This window comes from Orcinus orca, chromosome 21 (genome assembly GCF_937001465.1).
Source record: "Orcinus orca chromosome 21, mOrcOrc1.1, whole genome shotgun sequence".
NCBI lineage: Eukaryota > Metazoa > Chordata > Mammalia > Artiodactyla > Delphinidae > Orcinus > Orcinus orca.
In genome coordinates this window covers 22,766,689-22,789,337 of record NC_064579.1, presented here as the reverse complement: position 1 = coordinate 22,789,337, position 22,649 = coordinate 22,766,689, and the positions used below count along the sequence as shown (strand labels likewise).

The window sequence follows — 22,649 nt, the reverse complement described above, 5'->3', positions numbered from 1 at the left end:
CCCTTCCTGGGTGGTAAGATCGTCCTCCACGTGGCCACCGGAGTCCTCTTCTTGAAACTCATATCTGACACTGTCATTCCTTAAATTCCTTCTCTGGCGCACCATCCTTCATAGAATGAAGGCCTTGGGCACTCAGCTCTTTGCTGTTAATAGTCCCTATATACCTGTCCCCCTTCTCTGCTGCTCCCCAGAAAATACCCCTACGCCCCACAGCCACCCGGCACACTCCCACTTCAGCACCGGATTCAGGCTGCACGACCTTGGTAAAACCTCCTCTCACTTCCTGGTTCTAAGCTCCGTCCTCACCCCCGGCTGGCGTACATCACTCTACCCTCTCTGCCCCAGTTTATTTTTCAGCCTTCTCTGGCTCACGATGAACGTTGGTCTGTCTCCTCCGCTTAAATGGAAACTCCTTGAGGGCAGAGATGTTGGTGGGAGGGGGCTCATTCACTTTCCCAAGTGACTCCCAAGACCCCAGCAGATGCCTGGGGCAAAGGGCACCCAGCGTTTGAATGAATGAATCCTCAAGTTCCCACAAGTGCATTTGTCGAGATGTGAATGACAGTTATTAAACAAATCAGCTCCGAGTTAATAAAAGCAGAGATCATTTGAAGAGGCTCCGTTGTTGCAAGCCTTTCAGTAGCAAGTCTATTTAAACGAGATCTCAGGTTTTAAACGCAAGTCTTCTTTGTGGAAGCAATTGAAGCTTCCGCCGTTCTGTGCACGTCTTTCCACCTGAGAGGACGTGGCTGTAACGCACCTCAGTGTTGAGGGTTGATTGTATTCATTGCACAAGGAACAGGTGAGAGTCACGGGAGAGGCGCGTGTGTGTGGAGGTGTGTGTGTGACAAGTGGCTGGGTCTTAATGAACCACTTACTTGAAAATTGTCTTTCTACAGGTGATGTGTCACCAATCAGTATGTCTCCCATCAGTCAATCTCAGTTTATCCCACTCGGGGAAATCCTTTGCTTGGCCATCTCCGCAATGAACTCGGCAAGAAAACCTGTCACCCAAGAAGCACTGATGGAGCACCTGACCACCTGTTTCCCAGGTAACAAGAAAAGAATGAGGCACTTCCCAAATGGATGTGTGCTCTGGCTGCTCTGGGACTTCCTATGGACAGTTCATCCCATGTTTAAGTCTAATAGGAAAAGAAAAATCTTTGACAAAACTGACCAGTAACTTTTCTTAGTTCTGTAATTAAAAACCAAGTCACTAGTGTCACTTCAAAAATAATTTGCCTTCTTCAGCTGTAATAGTTTTTAATTGGCACTGAGGGAAAGAAATTAAATCAGAATCCTTGAAGAATTCTGTGAAAGACTACCACAATTCCATTTAACCTTTACAACACAACCTTGTTAAAGTACGTGAACATCTTCATTCATGGGACCGGGTCAGAAACAACTGAAAATTTGTCCTAAGGGATTCAGCTGCAAAGAGAGTAATGTCAAAAATAAACATTATCTTGCATGCTCATGTCACGGCCTGATGAGTTTTAAGAGTATGCTATTTGATAAATTAAACTGGCCTTATATTAAAAGAAAAAAATTAAACAAAATGGTTCTTTTTCCTTTTAAAATTTTTTTAATTTTTAAATTTTTGTATTGGAGTATAGTTAATTTACAATGTTGTGTTAGTTTCAAGTGTACAGCAAAGTGATTCTATATATATATATATTCTTTTTCAGATTATTTTCCATTATAGGTTATTATCCTATATTGAGTGTAGTTCCCTGTGCTATACAGCAGGTCGCTGTTGTTTACCTATTTTGTATATTGTAGTGTGTACATGTTAATCCCAAACTCATAATTTATCTCTGCCACACCCCCCCCCACTGCTGCTATCCCCTTTAGTAACCATAAGTTTGTTTTCTATGTCTTTGAGTCTGTTTCTGTTTTGTAAATAAGTTCATTTGTATCCTTTTCTTTGATTCCACATATAAGTAATATTGATATATCTGTCTTTCTGTGTCTGACTTATTTCAGTTAGTATGATAATCTCTAGGTCCATCCATGTTGCTGCAAATGGCATTATTTCATTCTTTTTAACAGCTGAGTAATATTCTATTGGGGGGAGAAAATACACACACACACACCCCACATCTTATTTATCCATTCATCTGTTGATGGACACTTAGGTTGTTTTCACATCTTGGCTATTGTAAATAGTGCTGCTGTGGCCATTGGGGTGCATGTATCTTTTCAAGTTAGAATTTTCTCCAGATATATGCCCAGGAGTGGGATTGCAGGATTGTCTTTTTCTCTTAAGTATTATAAAAAGAAGATAATAGCCCAGCCACTGTATGAATAGTATCTGATGCCTCCAGTGCTAGAAGATGTTAGGAGTGGTGATAAGCTGAGGAATTCTCATGTCCTGTCTCAAGAGAAGCAGCCCACTACTCAGCTCCAGTGTATTGTATCTGCCCCCCCAAAAAATATAGAACCCTCCCAGAGTTGCCAAATCTTCTAATTTTTTAAGACAATCTGGAAATACAGTTTTAGGTGAAATCTATAAATTTCCTTAAATAATGGCAATTTGCATGTGTGTGTGTATTTTAACATGTGTATGCTGACGACATACAAGTCGAATAAAACACATTATTGGGCCACCAGTTTGCCAACTTGGCCTGATCTCAACCCATACCTAGCTTGAAACAGAGCGTACGTTAAAAATGAGCGACAAACACTTGACATATTTTTCATTCGACCTAGAAGAGACCTTAAACCTCAGTAAAATGAGCTGTTGGCTGCATTTGTTAGCTTTTGCTACAAAATGCTGGGTAACAGTTACAGAACATCAGTGACGTATGACGATGAACATTTATTTAGCTCGTGGGTCTGTGGGTTCTCCACGAGTCAGCTGGTCCAGGCTGGAACTTGCCAGGTGACTGTTCCACCTGTACTCCGTCCACTTTGGAGAAGGGGACCTATTCTGCTCGTTGGGGTGGCAGAGGCCCAAGAGAACAAGTCCAGGGGCTCTGGGGCTCTTCAGACCTCTGGTCATGCCACGCCCACTAACATTTCATTGACCAAAGCAAACCCGGCCAAACTCAAAGTCAAGGTGTAGGGAAATGCAGCCCACCCATGGGGAGACGGCAGAGGGACTACTTTTAAATAGTCACCCACTGTGTTGAGTCTCCCCACTTTTCCTGTTGCCCCAAAGGAACTTCATATTTCTCTCCCAGTGATTTTTTTCCCTCCTTTTGGGGTTTTCTAATTATCATCTTTGAACAACACGGGTTAGAACTGTGCAAGTCCATTAATCCATGAATTTTTTTCAATAAATCTAGTATCTGTATTTTCCTTTCATAGATCTTTAAATTAAGGGTAAGGGAATGTTTGTGTTCAATTAGAGATCACAATATGTGGAATCAAAACCAGACTATCTCAGCTTCCTGCCCTTGGGTGAGTCATTTATCAGTTCCTCTGTTTTTGAGGCAGAGATAGCAGTACCCGGATTTTTGACCACGAGGGGGGGCGGTGCCCCTAACCCCTGCATTGTTCAAGTGTCAACTGTAATATGTTTTGAAATTACATGTACTCTTTAAAAGCTCTGACATGAGCCCACCCCTTCAACCTATTGATTATCTTAAATTTTCTAACATTTTATTATCTCTGAATATTCTTCACTGTCTGTCTTTCTCTGTTAACTTCCAGGCGACTCCTTTTCCGTTCAATAGTAAGATAAGAGAATCCCAGGTGAGATTACTTAAGGGGACAAATGTGTTCATGAACTGATGCTCTTGTGAAGGAAGGCTGTTCTTTTTGGCCTTTTACCTGGGTAGCCTCTTCTGACATCAAACATCCCAGCTGCTTTTAAAATCCCTCTGTTTTTATGTAGGTTCATGAGAGATCCCATAGCTTTTCCAAACTTGGTTACATATCTCCCATTACAGGGCCATAAAATAGAGAACAGAGGGTTTCCCTGGTGGTGCAGTGGTTAAGAATCCGCCTGCCAATGCAGGGGACGCGGGTTTGAGCCCTGGTCTGCGAAGATCCCACATGCTGTGGAGCAACTAAGCCCATGCCCCATGACTACTGAGCCTGCGCTCTAGAGCCCATGAGCCACAACTACTGAAGCCCACAAGCCACAACTACTGAAGCCCACGCACCTAGAGTCTGTGCTCCGCAACAAGAGAAGCCACCGCAATGAGAAGCCCACGCACCACAACGAAGAGTAGCCCCTGCTCGCCGCAACTAGAGAAAGCCTATGTGCAGCAATAAAGAACCAACGCAACCAAAAATAAATAAAATAAATTAAATTAATTTTAAAAAATAGAGAAAAGAAAGAACACAGAGCAAGTATGTAATAGGTAATTGTGGGTCACTGCCAGACAGCTGCTAACAGTGTCACTAAGTTGGAATATTTTGTAGAGAAATCCATAGAACAACTCTGCTAGTTTTTATGGTAAGTGACCCTAAATCCCAAGGCCTCGCATTCAGATGGACCAAGAGGAGCTAACAACCTTTTTCATATGATGATTTATTGGTCAACCCTAGAAGTTTGCAAGGACACCATAGAAACCTGAGTCTAGGGCAGGGCTTGGCAGACTATGGCCTGCAGGCTGTGTGTGGCCCTCCACTTGTTTTTTGTAAATGAAGTTTTATTGGAACAAAGCCACACCTGTTAGTTTATATATTGTTTTTGGCTCCTTAGGCTACAGCGTTGAATGGTGGCAACTGGGAGATCATATGGCTCATCAAGCCTGAAATAGTTATTACTATCTGGCTCTTTACAGAAAAACTTTGCCAACCACTGGTTTAGGGCAAGGTAGTAATTATTTAAAACTTTGTTCAGCAGTAGCTCTGCATTTTAAACTACTATTTCCCGAAATGAAGTTTTGTTTCCTGCCTGCCTTCCTTCTTTTCTTATCTCTCTTCCTCCTTTTTTTCTCTTTTTCCTTTGATTTTTCTGCTTTTCTTTCGCTATCATTTAAGTTACTTCAGAACAGAACAATTTAGAAAACTTAATACTGTTCAAATTCTGTTTGAAAAATGTATTTCAGTGCAATTCTAAAACTTTGGAGGGATTCAAATATCATTTTTTTTGTTTTTTAAAGGTAACACTATTTACTTTTTATTATTTTACTACTTGAAAATAAAGTTTTGAAGTCTAACTGAATATTATTAAAACATTCAAGCTCTTATTTTTAATGCATATGTTATAAATTGAAAGAATAGTCTGGATTTTGGCCTCTTCCTGTTTTGGACATCCATATTCTAAAGAAACTTTTTATTAAAAAGTCTTCTAGTAAAAATGTCTGATATGCCGATACTTAAACCTTTTTATCATCTTTCTATATTGGTTAATTTTTTTTTTTTTTTTTTTTTTTGCGGTACACAGGCCTCTCACTGCTGTGGCCTCTCCCGCCGCGGAGCACAGGCTCCGGACGCGCAGGCTCAGCGGCCACGGCTCACGGGCCCAGCCGCTCCGCGGCATGTGGGATCCTCCCGGACCGGGACACAAACCCACATCCCCTGCATCGGCAGGCAGACTCTCAACCACTGCACCACCAGGGAAGCCCTATATTGGTTAAATTTTTGAAAACAACTTTTATATACCAGTTCACATTATAGAAATAAGAATATTTTTTAAAGGTTTGAAAAGAATAATACTGCTTCTCAGCTTTCTAAATAGGTCCTCATACTATTATATATGGAATGGATAAACAACAAGGTTTTACTATATGGCACAAGGAACTGTATTCAATATCCTGTGATAAACCATAATGGAAAAGAATATAAAAAAGAATGTATATATGTATAACTGAATCACTTTGATGTACAGCAGAAATCAGCACAGCATTGCAAATCAACTATACTTCAATTAAAAGTAAATAAATTTTAAAAATAAATAAATAGGTCCTCATCCATCCAGAGTGATCATTTAAATTGGACTACTACTTGTTAAGTTATTACACCTGGATCTTTCCGGGAGGAAAGCTGACCCTCAGGGGAATAGAATTAGACCTATAAGTCTGCTTATGGGCTTGAAGTTGACTTTCGAGTTTGCTGGAGACTAACATTATCTATACTGTGTTCTGTCTCCAGTTCATCCGTTTACATCGCTTCCTACTGAATTCCCCCTCAGCCAATGTCCTTCACAAACACGAAGAAATCATCCGAAGAAGCCCATTAAGTTTTCAGTCTACAATGCTTAGCATACAGAACATGTACATATGTGCTCTGTTCCAACAATTGTCAGATTTGCAAGATTGAAGTGGTATATAAGTCTAAATAACCTCGCATTGGCATGCAGTATATTGAAATATCTGTTTTTGCTTTGAGAGATGTAAAGTGTAGGAAAGGAGAGAGGTCAGATTCCAGCCCTATTTGAGTGTAAAGCTTACCTTTGCTCTTTACGCTATCAAAATCCAAACTCATGATGACCTTTGGGACTAGAATATGGAAGTGATGGAATATGCAGACCTTGACAATCTCTATCACAGCCACATCCCCTTTTTCCATTGAGCCCTACAGATTTCCAGTGGAATCCTGGGTTTCATAGACAATTGAAGATACCAGTCATTATACTGGAGCTTAATAATAAAATAATAATCATAAATATCAGTGACTTTCAGGTAAAGCTTTGAAAACTCACAGGTAGGGGTATGGAAAATGGATTGGACAGGGAATGTTTCTAATTTGTTTTTTCAAATTAAACATTATTTGATTGATCCACTTGAAAATCCAGGACATCAAAACTTTAAATGTAAATTCTCTCTGGAAACTCTTTCTTATTCCTTCATTTGGGAACACTCAGAAAGTGGTAAGTAAACATGATTGCATTGTAGTCATGATTCCATATAGTTTTGTGAGTTTTCTAAGATCAGCACTTGGTTGGCCTCCAATCAGCAAATTCTATAATACAGTGAAATTTTTGTTTTATAGTAATAGCTATTTTTATGAATAACTCTTCAGCTTTCCTTTTTTTTTTTTTGTGGTACGCGGGCCTCTCACTGCTGTGGCCTCTCCCGTTGCCAAGCACAGGCTCTGGACGCGCAGGCCCAGCAGCCATGGCTCACGGGCCCAGCGGCTCCGCGGCATGTGGGATCCTCCCGGACCGGGGCACGAGCCCGTGTCCCCTGCATCGGCAGGCGGACTCTCAACCACTGCGCCACCAGGGAAGCCCAGCTTTCCTTTTTTATAGCAGCGTAGTAAACCAGTCAATCATGAATTCTTCTAATTCTTCTAAATGAGCCTTACCATTTTTTGAAAAATTTCTGTGTGACTAGTGCCCCCTGAGGTTGTTCAGCAGAAGCAGAATATTAGTAGTGTTACTAGCAGGGGCATAGAAGCTTCTTTTCAGTTGCTCCTCTCATGTGCAAGCATTTTCTGTATTATGTTGGCTCTCACGAATTGCAAATATATAGCTTGGGTTGTATCACTAATTCAATTGGCACTCATTTTTGTTTTGTACAGAAACTACCTTAAATTTTTTAAAAAAATTTGTTATTATACCAGCCTTAAAAACCAACATACATTTGCATAAAAACCAACATACATTGCTCAAGAGTAGAACCTTAGATAAAAAGGAAACCGTGCAGCTCAAAAATTAAATAATTATATTAAACAATACATCATTCAGAAGCAGTGTTATCTTTTCTGCCTTGATCACAATGGGTGCCCTCTGAAGAGGGTAACAAAATTGGGTATGTAACTTACTCATACATGGACTCTCTCCCCTTGAGAACTGCAGGCCGTTTCCAGTGTTTTTGTATTTCACTTTCATAGTTTTGGAAGGATTGGGGGAGCCTAAACTTCTCAGCTTACCCAGCTGTTCTAAGCTGTTACACATGTTCTTTGAAGGTAACGGGGGTTTCCATGGATCCTGACCCAAAGTTGAGACTACTGATAGCTAACATTTATGAGCGCTCACTGTGTCAGGCAGTGTTCTTCATACACTAAACTCATTTAAACTCACAACAACCCTCTGAAGGTAGGTACTGTTATTGTCCACATTTTGATGACAGTCAGTAGAGGCTCAGAGAGGTTAAGCAAGTTGCCTAAGGTGATACCAGCTGTAGTAGTTCTCTAAAACAGTCATAACAAAGTACAGGTGGCTCGTCTTACAGTTCTGGATGCTACAAGTCCCAAATCAAAGTATCATCAGAGTTGGTTGGTTTCTTCTGAGGGCTGTGAGGGGAGAATCTGTCCCAGCCTCTCCCCTTGGCTAGTAGTTAGCTGCCTCTACCAGGGTCTCTTCACATCGTCTTTTCTCTGTGATGTCTCTGTGTCCAAATTTCCCCTTGTCATAGTGGCTTAGGGCTCACTCTAATGACCTCATTTTAACTTGATTATCTCTGTAAAAACCACATGTCTAAATAAGGTCACATTCTGGGGTACTGGGGTTTAGGACTTAAACATATGAATGGGGGGTGGCGCGCTTTCAGTCTCCACTGAAATTGCCATTTTTGTGGGTCAGACACGGTTGAATATTGCCAGGATGATTCAACCTGACCTATTTCCAAATGACATCATTCAGGTCAGTCTTAGAAATATTATCACCCGTGATTTGCCTGGCACTGAGGCAGGGAGAATACTAAAGAAATAAAATAAATGCGCTACAGCCTAGAGAATTTATACTCTCTTAAGAATGTATGTTCTTAATTATCTCAAAGTAGACAATGCTTAAATGTGCACACAAAACCCTTTGAAAAAGATATCAGTCCCTGTACAAAGGAATATCTGTGATTTTTTTCTGGAATTTCTATTCTAGCAAAGACAGCAGTTTGGGACTCAGTGACCAGATAGATGTAGAGCCTCTAAGCTTTCACTGGTGTATTTATTAGAGCTCTCTGGTTATGAATCTGAGAAACCACCTTCATCCTGCTGGCTCATGCCAACAAGCATGAACTTCTCACCTGAATTCCACCAATCACTTTCAAATTTGAAGGTGATGATTTCAGAATTGGAGAGTACATCCTAAACAATGGTCAAGTCTAGTTGCCCTTTGATATAATTTATAAAATTAAGTTTATTAAGTAAACTTAATCTTAAAATGAGTGCATGGAGTAACTCCAAGTGTACGTGGTAGCCTCTATGTATTTTAGATTTGTTTTTCAATACCAAGATGGCTATTTCAACCCTGTTTCCCCAGTTGCTTTTATTGAAAAAGTCTTTTTTGTAAATTTATATATACCGAAAACGTTTTTTCTTCATTTAAAAATATTCTGTCTTTGGGAATTCCCTGGCAGTCCAGCGGTTAGGTAGGACTCAGTGCTTCCACTGCAGGGGGCACAGGTTCGATGTCTGGTTGGGGAACTAAGATCCCACATGCCAGGAGGCCAAAAAAAAATTTCTGTCTTTAACGATTCAGTTCAGTAAAGGTTTTTAACAACAGTAGCCACCTAACGCCATCTATCTTCCATGTCTCTCTCCCAGCCTTTATATGTTCCTGTTCTGTTGGTAGTAATATTCCATAAGAGTTATCAGAGAAAACTAGGATTCACACTAAACTCGATGAACACCTGTGAATCCTGCTTAGTTTCTGTCTGATACTACTTAGAGGCTTGCAAAATTAGTTAGATTCTGTGTTAGTCCATTCGGGCTACTGTAACAAAATACCAGGGACTGGGTGGCTGAAATAACAGACGTTTATTTCTCACAACTCTGGGGGCAGGGAAGTCCAAGACCAAGGCGCCTTCAGGCTTGGTGTCCAGTGAGAGCCCTCCTCCTGTTTTGCAGGCAGCCGTGCCCTCAAGTCACAGAGAGAGAGACAGAGAGAGAGAGAGGGCTTAGTCTCTTCTCTTCTCATAACGCCACATCACAGAGGCTGCACGCTCATGACCTCATCACCTCCCAAACACCCCACGTCCTATTACTGTCACATTGGGGTTCGGGGCTTGAACGTGGGGATCGGGTCGGCAGGGGGACCATTCAGTCCAGAGCATACTTGGAAAACTCCGGAATCAACACCACGTCCCCTCTTCATTCTCACGAGTGTGTCCTTTGGGTTTCAGGTGTTCCCACCCCAAGCCAAGAAATTCTCCGGCATACGCTGAACACGCTGGTCCGGGAGCGGAAGATCTACCCGACTCCAGATGGCTACTTCATCGTAACCCCGCAGACCTATTTCATAACTCCTTCCCTCATAAGAACTAACAGTAAATGGTACCATTTGGATGAGAGGATACCTGACAGGTCTCAGTGTACCTCTCCCCAGCCCGGGACCATCACGCCCTCTGCCTCAGGCTGCGTCAGGGAAAGAACGTTGCCCAGGAACCACTGCGACTCTTGCCACTGCTGTAGGGAAGATGTGCACGGCGTGCACACGGCCACCCTGCAGAGGAAGACCGCCAAGGACTGCAAAGACCCGTACTGCCCTCCTTCCCTCTGCCAGGTGCCACCCACTGAAAAGAGCAAAAATACTGTCAACTTTTCGTATAAGACGGAAACTCTCTCCAAACCTAAAGATAGTGAAAAGCAGTCCAAAAAATTCGGACTCAAGTTATTCCGGCTCAGTTTTAAAAAAGACAAGACCAAACAGCTAGCCAATTTTTCCGCCCAGTTTCCTCCCGAAGAGTGGCCCCTGCGAGATGAGGACACGCCAACTACTATCCCTCGGGAGGTGGAAATGGAGATCATTAGGCGTATTAACCCAGACTTGACCGTGGAAAATGTCATGAGGCACACTGCACTAATGAAGAAACTTGAAGAAGAGAAAGCGCATAGGAGTAAAGCCGGGTCCTCCGCCCATCACAGCGGAAGAAGTAAAAAGAGTCGGACTCATCGCAAGTCCCACGGAAAGTCTCGGTCGCACAGCAAGACGCGAGTGTCCAAAGGAGACCCGTCAGATGGCTCCCATCTGGACATCCCGGGTGAAAGAGAGTATGACTTTTGCGATCCTCTTACCAGGGCTCCCCGGGAAGGCTGCTTCATCATCGAACACAAAGGTGATAACTTCATCATGCATAGCAATGCGAACGTGATTGAGTCTCATTTCCCCATGACTCCGGAATGGGACGTGTCTGGGGAACTGGCCAAAAGGAGAACTGAGATGCCTTTTCCTGAGCCTTCCCGGGGAAGCTCCCACTCAAAAGTGCACCGAAGCCACAGCCATACCCAGGACCGAAGGTCCAGGAATGAGAGATCCAACAAGGCCAAGGAGAGGTCCAGATCCATGGATAACTCCAAAGGTCCTCTGGGTGCTTCTTCTCTGGGGATGCCTGAAGACCTGGCTGAAGGCTGTAGCCAAGACGACCAGACCCCCAGCCAATCCTACATTGACGACAGTACTTTAAGGCCTGCACAGACTGTCAGTCATCAAAGGGCTCACATTTCGTCCACAAGCTACAAAGAGGTGTGTATTCCAGAAATAGTCAGTGGCAGCAAGGAACCTCCCAGTGCTTGCAGCCTCTTGGAGCCAGGCAAACTGCCCGAGAGTTTGCCATCCTTTGGTGAACTCAACTCTTGTCCAACAAAAACAGCTGCAGATGACTATTTCCAGTGTAACACCTCCAGCGAGACGGTGCTCACGGCGCCGTCACCTCTGGGAAAGAACAAAGAGGACCATGACACTCTGACCCTGGCGGAAGGGGTGAAAAAGCTGCCTCTGTCTGACAGGCAGGCCCCACATCCCTCCAGGGAGCCTGTAGGACACAAGGAGGAGTCGCCAAAGGGGCCGGGCGGGGGCCCAGCGGCTTCGGGCACTGTGGCCGAAGGGATTGCCAATGGACGCCTCATCCAGCATCACAGTGCCGAGCCCAGCAGCCTGGACAAGAGGAAAGAGATATTCAGCAAAGACACACTGTTCAAACCTCTTCACAGCACCTTGTCTGTAAACAGCTATCACAAATCAAGCCTGTCTGTCCTCAAATCTCACCCGAAGACACCTGCGGACACACTGCCAGGCCGATGTGAGAAACTGGAGCCGTCCCTAGGGACCTCGGCTGCACAAGCCATGCCAGCTTCCCAGCGTCAGCAGGAGTCAGTGGGGAACCAGGAGGCCTCTTTTGACTATTACAACGTCTCTGATGATGATGAGTCTGAGGAAGGGGCAAACAAGAACACAGAGGAGGAGAAAAACAGAGACGATGTGGGAACCATGCAGTGGCTCCTGGAAAGGGAGAAGGAAAGAGACTTGCAGAGGAAATTTGAGAAGAACCTCACCCTCCTTGCCCCAAAGGAGACCGACAGCAGCAGCAACCAGAGGGCCACCCATTCGGCGCGTCTGGACAGCATGGACAGCAGCAGTATCACGGTGGACAGTGGATTCAACTCCCCACGGTAGGAAGAGGCATCTCTCTGCACACACATACACCTACCGGGGCCTGGGGCTTTATAAAATAACTCGGAAGGTTTCTGATTTCACAGTCTCAGTTCTGTGAATGAGGGTTAAGAGTTGTGTGAGTTGTATTGTTAACAGCCTGTTTCTGACTTCTTTTTCAGGAATTGAAACAAATGTTTCTGCAGCTGTAGAGATCACCAATCTGGACTGGTGGGTTGGCCCCTTCCCATCCAATCTAAGACCAACATGTCCCAGTATTTTTCCTTCGATGTTTATATTGCCACCATGCTGATAAAGGAAGGGTTTTTTAAAGGTCCTTCAAAAATAGTAACTTTTTGAGTAGAATGAGTAGTCAGTGTGGAGGTGGGAGGTAGGGGTTGGGAATAACTGGATTGACTCAAGGATGGGGAGTCCTTCTAATGAGAATATAATAGCCAATTTCAAAACCTTTGCAGTGGATCTAGAAGCCTGTTACTATTTTAATCCCGACTTTTTATGCCGCCCTTGCCCCTTGCTCTCATACACCTTCCTCTCACCGCTCAAAAGTCTGCAGACACATGGAACCTGTTCCTGTGACGTAAAGATTAGGGGCCTGTGCGCCATTAGTTCAAAGCATGTGCCAGCACTTTTCTTTCTCCTCCTGCAGAACTAACACCATTTAGGCATGCTGATCGTGGTGTCTTCTTTTCAGTAGGTGATGGTAATTCAGCAGAGGTTGACAGCTAAGAGTGTGCAGTGCCCGATGGCCACGTCCAATGCAGTGAAGTGGTTCAGGGGTTTCAAAAACAAAAGGGAGTCTATGCAACTTTCCTTTTTTCTCCTTAATTCTTCCTTCTCTTCCAAGAGCAACTTGGGACCTGATTCTGCTTCTAAATTCTACTCCAGATTGGTGACTCTGAGATGCAGAAATAACATTGAGAGATTGACATCTCCCATTAGTTGTGATTCCCAACTTTTTACAATATTTATTATTTTAACAAGTCCAAGATATGATTATGTAGTTCATATATTTAATTATTAAGAGTTAAAATTAGTTATGTTGTAATCGTTTCACTCTATCTACGGATAATCTGGGGACAGAGCATCCCAAAATCAGAATTGGGAATCGTTATTCTGTTTATCCCTTATTGGGCCTTTGTTATTTCTTAAAGGGCTAGTTCTTTTTATTATTATTATTAATTTTTTTTTTTTTATTGTCGTGTAACCTTCTTTTCCAAGTTAACACGTGTGGAAGTCTAATGTCTAAACAAACCACAGAGATGGCACTCTGGTTAAAGTGGAGACCAGGAGCCCCAGATCTCCTCTGCCCATCCCTCAAGGAGCCTAAGAGACTACGGGGGGGCATGGCACTCAGTCTGAAAACTACTGGCCTATTAAGTGACTTTTCTAAGACGTAATTTTTTGCTAAATATTTTTTAATCCCAAATCGAATCTTAACCAATTAGTTTATATATTCTTGTCTCTCTACTTCCCTCTTCAACTCTTGTTTTTCCTCTTGATTTCCTAGTAGGGATACCAATAAGCGTAACTGAGAGTCTGCTATTGATGGTAGAAGTTCAGTACCATCGCTATGGAAGGTGTGGGTCATTTGCCTGGACGTTATGCTCTACTGTTTCTTACTATATAGCCTCTCCCTGCCTGATGCTTCTCTGCACCAGTTTCCAGCAATTCATTTGGCCCTCTTGGCCCCTGGACCTCCACGGAGGGAAAACCGCCATACTCCAGAGATAGCTGCTAAGGAGACCTTGAGAGTAGTTTAGTGGGTTCTAACTCAAAACTTTACCACTGCATAATATTGAAAGTTTTTGTTTGGGAACAAGTAAAAAGAAACGTTCATGTAATCATTGAACCAATCTCTCCACAGAATATATTTTATTATCTCTAGATTTGGAGTACAGAATATGGAATTTATGAATGGGATTATTTCTTGAACTCAGCTTATTTGCATTGCTTTAATAATGTAGTCAAGGTCAAATGCGTTGTCCTGGTAGAAGAAAAAGGTCTTCCTAAGAAGACAGTCTTCACCCAGGAGCTATGTATCTGCCCAGTGTTATTAGGTGGAATTTTCTCTACAGAAAAAGGTAGATCACCCGTAAATTTCATGCAGTTAGAGAATCTACAGAACAATTCCTAATTTTACCCCTTTCGTAATGAATATCCTTTGGTTAGAAGCTGGGTGACAAACTTATTTTCTATATCTATTTTTAAACTACTTTAAACTTTTATTTTATCTCATTTGAAGTATCTCCCTATACTTCAATAAATGCCCTAATTTACCTTTCTGATGTATGAAGATGGTCTGCGAAGGAGAATATTTGAGTTACAGGGAGTTTTATTCTCCAGCGTGAGGAGTATTTTAGCCGTATAGTATTATCACGCAGACACCTCTCCACCACCGCAAGATACAGGAATCTTAAGTGGGCCGTTTACTCAGATTTTTCAGTAAATAATTGACAGAGCAGCTACGATCTAACCTCCTCCCCGTGCCAAAAAAAAGAGAAAACTCAAAATCAGAACAGATGATCTTCATACTCTCAGTCTTCAGTGTTGGCTCAGAGGTCATGTCCAGCCACATTTCCCAAAGTCTTCAGTCCCTCTTGTTGGGAACCAAAGGGCACTGAGAGAAGGAAACAAGGCAGAAACTTAAACTGTGCTGTGAGATCTAATATTGCAAATGAAAAATCCCGACATGCAAAGCCTGCTATTCCAAATCTGTGGCCAAAAACCGGTTGATAACCACAATATGAAAATCAGAGGGATTCAGGCTGCCAGGGACGTGTCTGCACAGTGTGCTGTGCCGTCCAAGTGTGGGTCCAAGGGCAACGTGTGCAGCAAGAGGCGCAGCAGGGCCTCTTGGTTCAGTTTTTCTGCCTACAAATTCCTGAGATGTTATTTTTAATGTCGTACTCCATTAGTTCTCTTTAAAAAAGTAAGGAATTTTAAATCGGAGATCTGTGGTTACTGCTAACCATCCCTCTCCATGAACTGTTTCACCATCATATCCACAGCCTTCCATATGACTGTCGCACATTGTACTCAGTGTCACAGCAATAATGAGATATACCCTTTGGAGACACTGGAACGCTCTATGTATTTATCACTATTAATATGTTGGCCGTGGTCAAGGGTGGTCTGAGTACAGAGAGCTCCTACCTTAGACCATCTGTTGCGATGATGTGTGTTGATGGTGCCTGGAAGACAGTAGGGTCTTGATAAATTAAACTCCCGCCTCAAAAGCTGGTTTAAAAGTGGATCCCTGAGACCTCAAAATGCATTTTCCCATAGAAATAAAACGGCATTAGTAGTGTATAGATTCCCAAGCCTACCCACGGTGGCTGCTGAATTCATCAGATGCCAGATGTGCTACAGAAATAGCTTATGTTTCTCTAGCTTTTTGGTGTACGGATTCCTCATTATTGCTTATTTCTTCTTCTGAGTCACTCAGTGAGTAGGTATGACACATAACTCGCCCTGTTTTAAAGATGAGGAAGTCAAATGCCATAAAAAGTTATCACTGTGATTAAGAATGAAACTGAAGGAACGCGCCGTGACCTCTTTGAGGTTCTACATGTTTATTGCCCTTCTTCCTTCCTCCACCTGACCCTCAGTTGTAGTCCTGGAAAACCTCTGATGAATTTTCTTAGAGGAGGTGTAAAGCAGGTAAGTAGGTAAGTCTAGCACTTTCCATTGCTTTAGTGATGACGTATTCTTTAGGCACGCCCAGATGTACGATAAGCCTCATGAGAGAACTTACCTCACTTCTGTGAATGTATTAACCTTCCAGACGTGCCCTCTGCAGTCAGGAAGGGTCCACTTGTCTCTTTGGTAGCCAGTGAACAATTAACTCTTGGCTTTTTGATGAGAAGCAAACTTAAGGCCACAAGGGGGTTAGGATGAAATAGCCTGTCAGGAATGGCTGTCACGGTATAATGTTCAGACAAAATTGCTATCAGTTTAGGATGGGAATGAAAGTGAGCTGTCCCCTATGTAGTTTGACCTTCAGTCAGTGATGGGGACCCACCTGTAGAATATTTTATACATCTTGAATCTATCCAGTAGAGTGGATGTTTTGAGCATCATTATGGTTTCTTCCACCTCTTTGTAAGCTGATGTTTCTTACTACCATTTTGAGAACCTTGAACGTGAAACCCATTCAGTTCTGATCAATCAGGCCAAGTAATCTTATTTCTGCTGTTGCCCTACACATCTGACATGTTAAATGTTATAAACCTCTTGGAACAATAAAATAGCTTCAAGTATTTCTAAATTAGAAAAACTAAAAGAGAAATCGAAATACTAAAGCCTTTAAACCACCTCTGTTCTATAAGAATCCTTTAAAAAATAAAATATTTCTACCAAATCAATGTACACAGGGAAAATCTAAGATTCCGTATCTGAAAATAGAATGTATTTTTTACTATAACATTATATGTTTGAAACAGAGGTATGAAGTGTTTAAAAAGAATTTTATTCCCATCAGTGTGGCATACTGGCTAGTGGCCTACTTGAAGTTCACCGCCAAAGTCAAAAATCTGCTACTCGAGAATGAAAACAAAATCATCAGGGTAAAATTATGGAGTTTATTCAGGAGCAGTTCTATCAATGAGTTTCAAGCCTGAAATGAAATCACTACCTGTGTATATTTATGAAGACTATTCTTTTTTAAAAACGAACGCGATAGCCATCTAGCACATCAGATCTTGAAGGTGTTTCCTTGAGTGTGAAAGGCAAGGGAAGACATTTATTTAGCTGCATAAAAACGCTTTATTCAGCATGCTGCTGATTATAACATGTCTTGTGAACGCTGCCGAAGTCCAAGTTGGAGGAGCATATGTGAATAATCAGTATGAGATGGTATATACATGACATGATGAACCGACAGAGGAAATCCATTAACTGCATCATTTGCTCTTCCTCTAGGGCTCAATATATAATTATTTATGTTCCAAACCAAACCAAACAAAACCAAACAAAACCTTTTTACTCTTTTAGCACTCGGGAGAGCCTGGCTTCCAACACATCAAGCATTGTTGAAAGTAACCGTCGTCAGAACCCTACCTGGAGCCCGGCCCACGGTGGAGCTGGCCCGGCCTTCAATTTCCGAACAAGTACGGACAGCCCCACAAATGAAGCTGAGAAATTACAGAAACCTTCCAGCTGCTTGCAAGCTTCTGTTACTAGCGTGTGATAGTCATTCTGCCTCAGATCTCCTGTCTCATTCGATACAGCCAAGTTTACGGCACTGGGACTGTTGTTTACATCTTCGGGAAGATAAGCATCTCAATGGCAGTTTTTGTGTTGACTTAAACTGTGCTGCTAAGTAGGCTAGGGCAAAAAACAACAACAACAAAATCTTTATTTCAGAGTATTGCTTTTCACATGTATGGCTCTGTAGCAACAAGAATAGCAGTAGGGGTGATATGTATACTTTTGCTTCACTAATTGTAACTGAGCACACATAGGAAAGTCTAGACACTGTCAGTGTAATATGCATTTTCGATGTCATGCAGTTGCCAAGTCCATTCTGAAATGCCACAGATGCGTGTTGCTCCCAGTCTGTGACCGAGTGGTACCACAGAACACTGATCCTTGACACTTCCAAAAACAAAAAACAAAACAAAACAAAAACTAAGCCTCCACAAAATGTCAAATGCAAGGGTCTACCTTTAGGGAAATCGATGCCAACTGACTAAAGGGGACCCCAGCCCTTCGTGTGTGAATCGTTTAGCCCCAGTCATTTTGCACTGTGAGTTTTCGTGACAAGATTTTGCAGGAGCCCATGGAAGTGTGTCAGAAGGGGTCGTGATCCAAATACTGGGAGTGTTTGTTTTCAGGATTTTAAGTGTCACGGATGCTTGTCTGATTTTTTTAACCTTCCATAATCACAAACAGGAATATAGGCCTTGGAATCTGAAATGGACAAAGGAAGGGTCTCCCAGCCTGGCTGGGGCACAGCACTAAGTGATGGGAGAGGTAACGGGGACCTGTAGAGGTGTTCATCAGATACTGAAGGAAGATCATTTCCTCCTTGTGATACTTGACGCTGATGCTATCTTACTATAATAGATATGATAATTTGTTTAAAATCAAAATGTTCTTTGTGATACAAATGAAGACTACAGCCTAGGGACGTTATTCTTTCTAATGGAAGGACATAAATCTATTTTATGTAGTTTTAAATAGAATGCCTAAATTAGGCTGTGGGAGATAATTTTTAGTGGTTATAGGAAAGAGCAAATTTAGGGGGAGTTGAACTTCAGGCCTTTTATTCCTGGGAAGATATCTATAGAGAAAACTTTAAAATACTTTTTGATTAGAAATATACATGTGCCCATGTAATTAACAACAGAATGTGATCATTCTGCAAGTGTGGTGTCATCCTAACTTGTACACCCCTAAAATTTATTAGAATGATAATTATGCATACATGAACTATGCCAGAGTAATGTTTACAGATACTTCGTAACCCGTTCCAGGAGGCATTTTTAGGTAGATGTATAGTTTTTAGCCCAACTTATTTCAGAATGGTTTGCTAACATTTTGCTTTGGTTTACAATATGTCATGTTGAATACAAAGAGGTTCTCAGCAGCAAAGGGATTACACATAACCAAGATTCAGCCTTCTAAGAAAGAGGCACCTCCAAGTTCCCGTGTCTTATTTTATGAGAACCACGGAATAAATCTATAGATAACGGAAAATTATCCACAAAAGGGTTACATGTGACACAAGTAAATGGTCTGACAGAAAGTTTTATTTAGCTAAGTGGCATGTGATGTTTGGAGCCATATACCGTAAACTATATATCCAAAAATTTTCACCCCAGATTTCAGCAATTGGCATAGAATCTGTGAAACACTTCTGCTTCAGTATTAGGTTGAATCACTAGCCATCTGTCTAAAGCATGGAGTCATATACACAGTTGAACTGTTTCTTGAAACATTTGGGTCCTTCCTCATGCTTTTTCAGATATCTGGAAGTTGCATTGGGTCAAACTGGACTCATCAAGTTTAGCATAGATTCCTTTTTTTGTGCTTACAGTGAAACGTGAGCACGTTTCTTGGCAAACTCCCGCACCTTTAAGATGCTTAAGTCAGTTGGCTTTCAGTCTCATGCCTTATTTCCTCCAAGGCATGCCTTGATTGCTCAGAAATGCACTCTTCTCTCACTGCTTAAATTTGTCTGGGAGGAATGATAATGTATCAGATAGACTATACAGAGTCTGCTTCCTTGGGGAGTTGTATGCCACACAATTACTAAATTCTTCTAAATTCTTTTTTTTCCCCGAAACCCTGCCCTCCAGCGTCTGTCATACTATCAGTTCATAAATAATAGAACCATTGAAACAATACATCAGCCTCTAGTTGATCCTCCTAAAGTAGCCATTATAATAATCAAATACTGTGTGAACAGGAAAGGAAAGCATTACCTTTAAGAGAAGCTTTAAAATATGGATTTATCAATATTTCACAAGAAATAGGTTTACAGAAGACATTGGAATAAAATGTGTACCACGCTTTGCCTGATGCTATGAGGTACATGATTAAAAAAAAAAAAAAAAAAAACTCCCTTAGACCAGCAGCCATTAGCATAGAAATGATGGACTTCAAAGAGGATATGATGTGAGCAGACGTTCCACGTAGAAATATGCCCGTCTGAATCGAATCGGGATTCTTGAACGGGGGAGAAGCGGTGGCGGGAAGCACATTACAAATATGACCCTAGATGGTCTGCAGTGATGTTCTCAGTGACCCACTCCAAGCTTTGCCAGCATCCTTTTCCTCCAGGAAACGATAGCTTTGTGGCCCATGGCTGCTTATCTAGACTTCACTTAGAGTTTATCAACTGAAAGGTTTACAAAACTGAATCTGGTTGAATCTCTGTGTAGTGTTCAACTTTAAAGGGTCAACCCATCTGTCGGCATTTTGCACACGTATGTATTATTATGATACAGCATATTACTTTATGGTAATTTTTATTTTTACATATAACTACCTCCATAAATTTGATGAAGCGGCAGCAGTGCGTTCAAGTGTATTGTTTGGAAAAGCAAAGTTGAAAACTTTCTTAACCATTAGGCCATGGCGTTCTGTGTGTGTGTCAGTGATTACGTGGACTTGTGACTGTTTCATTGCCATGGTTTTTCTCTGACGGCATTATTTCACTCTCATCTGTAAACCTGTCTCTCTTCTTCCCCACAAAAGCACACTTGAATTTGTTGTGAATGAAAAAAGGAAGTTTAAATTTCTTGTCTCCCCTGCCCCGGCTCCTGCCACCAGCCCCGGACCTCATTCCTGCTACGAGTTCTCTCCGGCGAAGAGCCACTTGATAATCATAATTTAGCAAGCTATTGACTCCTATAAAATCTGATCTGAATTCTAGGTTTTCGGTCACAAGACACACCAGAAATTTGGACTGCCAACTTCGAAGCACTTTGGGCCTCACTACTTGCATGCTACCATATCGAGCTCAGACTTCATTTGAATTAAAAGAGCTGTGCGTTGTATCCACAACTTCTGTTCCATAACTCGTATTTCATTTTATATATTTTGCACATCTCAGGGGATCTTCATAAGCATATGAAAAGGGGGAGGGGTCCATCAAAAAAAGGAAACAAGAAGAGCAGAAAAAGGACTTAGCTGGATAAAATTAACAAATGAAGGCTTCTCCAGTGTTGTGAAGTTCAAGTTCAGGAAGCATCCATTGAGAGTTAATCTGGAGTCACAACAATCTGAACACCAGCTGTTCCCCAGTCTCCCTTTTTCATAACCCAACCAGCATTTCTAAAATATAAATTTAAATTATATTGCAGTCACCATGGGGAGAAAAAAAAACAACCCGTTCAGCAGTAACGAAAGCATTGTTTGTTTTTTAGGTTGCACAGCTTTGTAAAATTCTACCCAGGATAAACCACTTATCACCACAAAGTGTACTTGAAAATAAAGTTTTGAACTTAAATGAAAGGCATATTGCTCACAGTACAATAGTGATCTTGATTTGAAAAGTCTAACAATTTATAACACGGGCAGTATTTGGAGCTTGATTAAAAACCAACAACAACCTATGAGGACTTTGCAAACTCATTCCGGGATCTCAAAGTGCTTCCAAAGCATTCGGATTCACAATTAACAAAGCAGGTCCTATTTGTAATACCCATACTTGAAATGAATGAACAGGAGGAGTGACATAAGATTACCCAGAAACACAGTGGCAGCTATCAGTGATCTATTTTCTATCTGTTTGATAGACCATCATGAGAAATCACGAAATACAATGCTATTTTTCTGATGTGTGCTAATAAAGTCAAAGAAAACGAATACAACTTGATACTTTTGTCCATTTTCATTCAAAAAGTTCAGGGTGTTGGGAATTTTACAGAAATCCACCCAAATGCTGTTGTGGTCCAAGGTAGATCTGGACATACACCCTCGTTTACAGTTTCATATTGGGCTTCTCTAAATCCTGTGCTAAAATACTGTCTTTCAGGAACACGACTGCTCCTGGCAGTGGAAGGTGCTGAGACAGAAATTTTCATTAAAAACATTATCAAGTACTCTGCACAGTGCTTCTCATTAGCACAACTGAAATTCAGTACACTCTATTGAGCCCTACTTTGAAGAATCTGGATTTCCCAGGGAAGCTGATCTAGTTCTAAGCGTTTTTTTCTCAAATTGTGAGATGAAAGATCCTGGTCGGGGACCTTCTCCGTGTATCACAGGCCAGTCACAGAACCAGCTATCAGCGCGCTGTCAGGTGACAGTGGACCCCCGCAGAAGCGATCCCTTCCTTCCCCCCCACTCCCCAGCCCCCCAGGCCCCTCCCACCCATACTCTTCTGTTGAGCAAATTTCTGCACACGTTGAGGGCTTGAGGAAGCTAGAACACAGGAAAAATGAATGCAAAAGCCATGGAAGACATTGCTTTGCTCTGGGTTAGTAAAATACGGGCAGGAAAGAGGTTACTATCAGTCTGATCTTTGCCAAGTAAGATAAAAGAATCAGCCATCACTCTGTCAACTCTCTCGGAAGATCTTACGGTATTAAGGATACATCCAATGTTTTGCCATAGATTCTTATTTGGGAGACATTTCATAAGTTACATCCATGAGAAAGTTCGTTATTAAATTTCCCGGTGTGTTGGAAATAGACATTGGCGTCTCCCTGATGGAGTTAATCTCTGCGTCTTTTACAGCAACATCCCAGGGAGGGATTCCCCAGCCAGTGCCCCTCTCACACAGAATCCTGTGTTCTTACACTTGTCCTAGGACTTACAGTTGCTGATTTGCAAGGTTCAGAATTCTACAAGGCACAAGGGGAACTAAACCTTCTGATGATGATTGTGTATTTATGATCAGTTACAGGGCTTTGTCTGCTCGTTGCTGGCTTCAAATGTGAACACACACACACACACACACACACACACG

General features: G+C 42.0%; 1 protein-coding gene across 8 annotated transcripts in view; it reads left to right on the top strand.

The window, feature by feature from the left end:
- STOX2 (storkhead box 2) overlaps positions 1-21,064 on the top strand; it is a 157,147-nt gene extending 136,083 nt beyond the window's left edge. For 7 of the 8 annotated variants that reach the window (XM_049704308.1, XM_033409270.2, XM_033409272.2 and 4 more), the window contains 3 exons: positions 900-1,052; positions 9,963-12,228; positions 17,222-21,064. In XM_049704308.1, coding sequence (XP_049560265.1) covers positions 920-1,052; positions 9,963-12,228; positions 17,222-17,417 — 2,595 coding nt within the window. In that variant the 5' untranslated portion in view covers positions 900-919 and the 3' untranslated portion in view covers positions 17,418-21,064. Of the gene's footprint in view, positions 1-899; positions 1,053-9,962; positions 12,229-12,390; positions 12,440-17,221 lie in introns of all 8 variants that reach the window. The other variant, XM_033409276.2, reaches the window with a different exon arrangement.
- Positions 21,065-22,649: the final 1,585 nt, after the last annotated feature.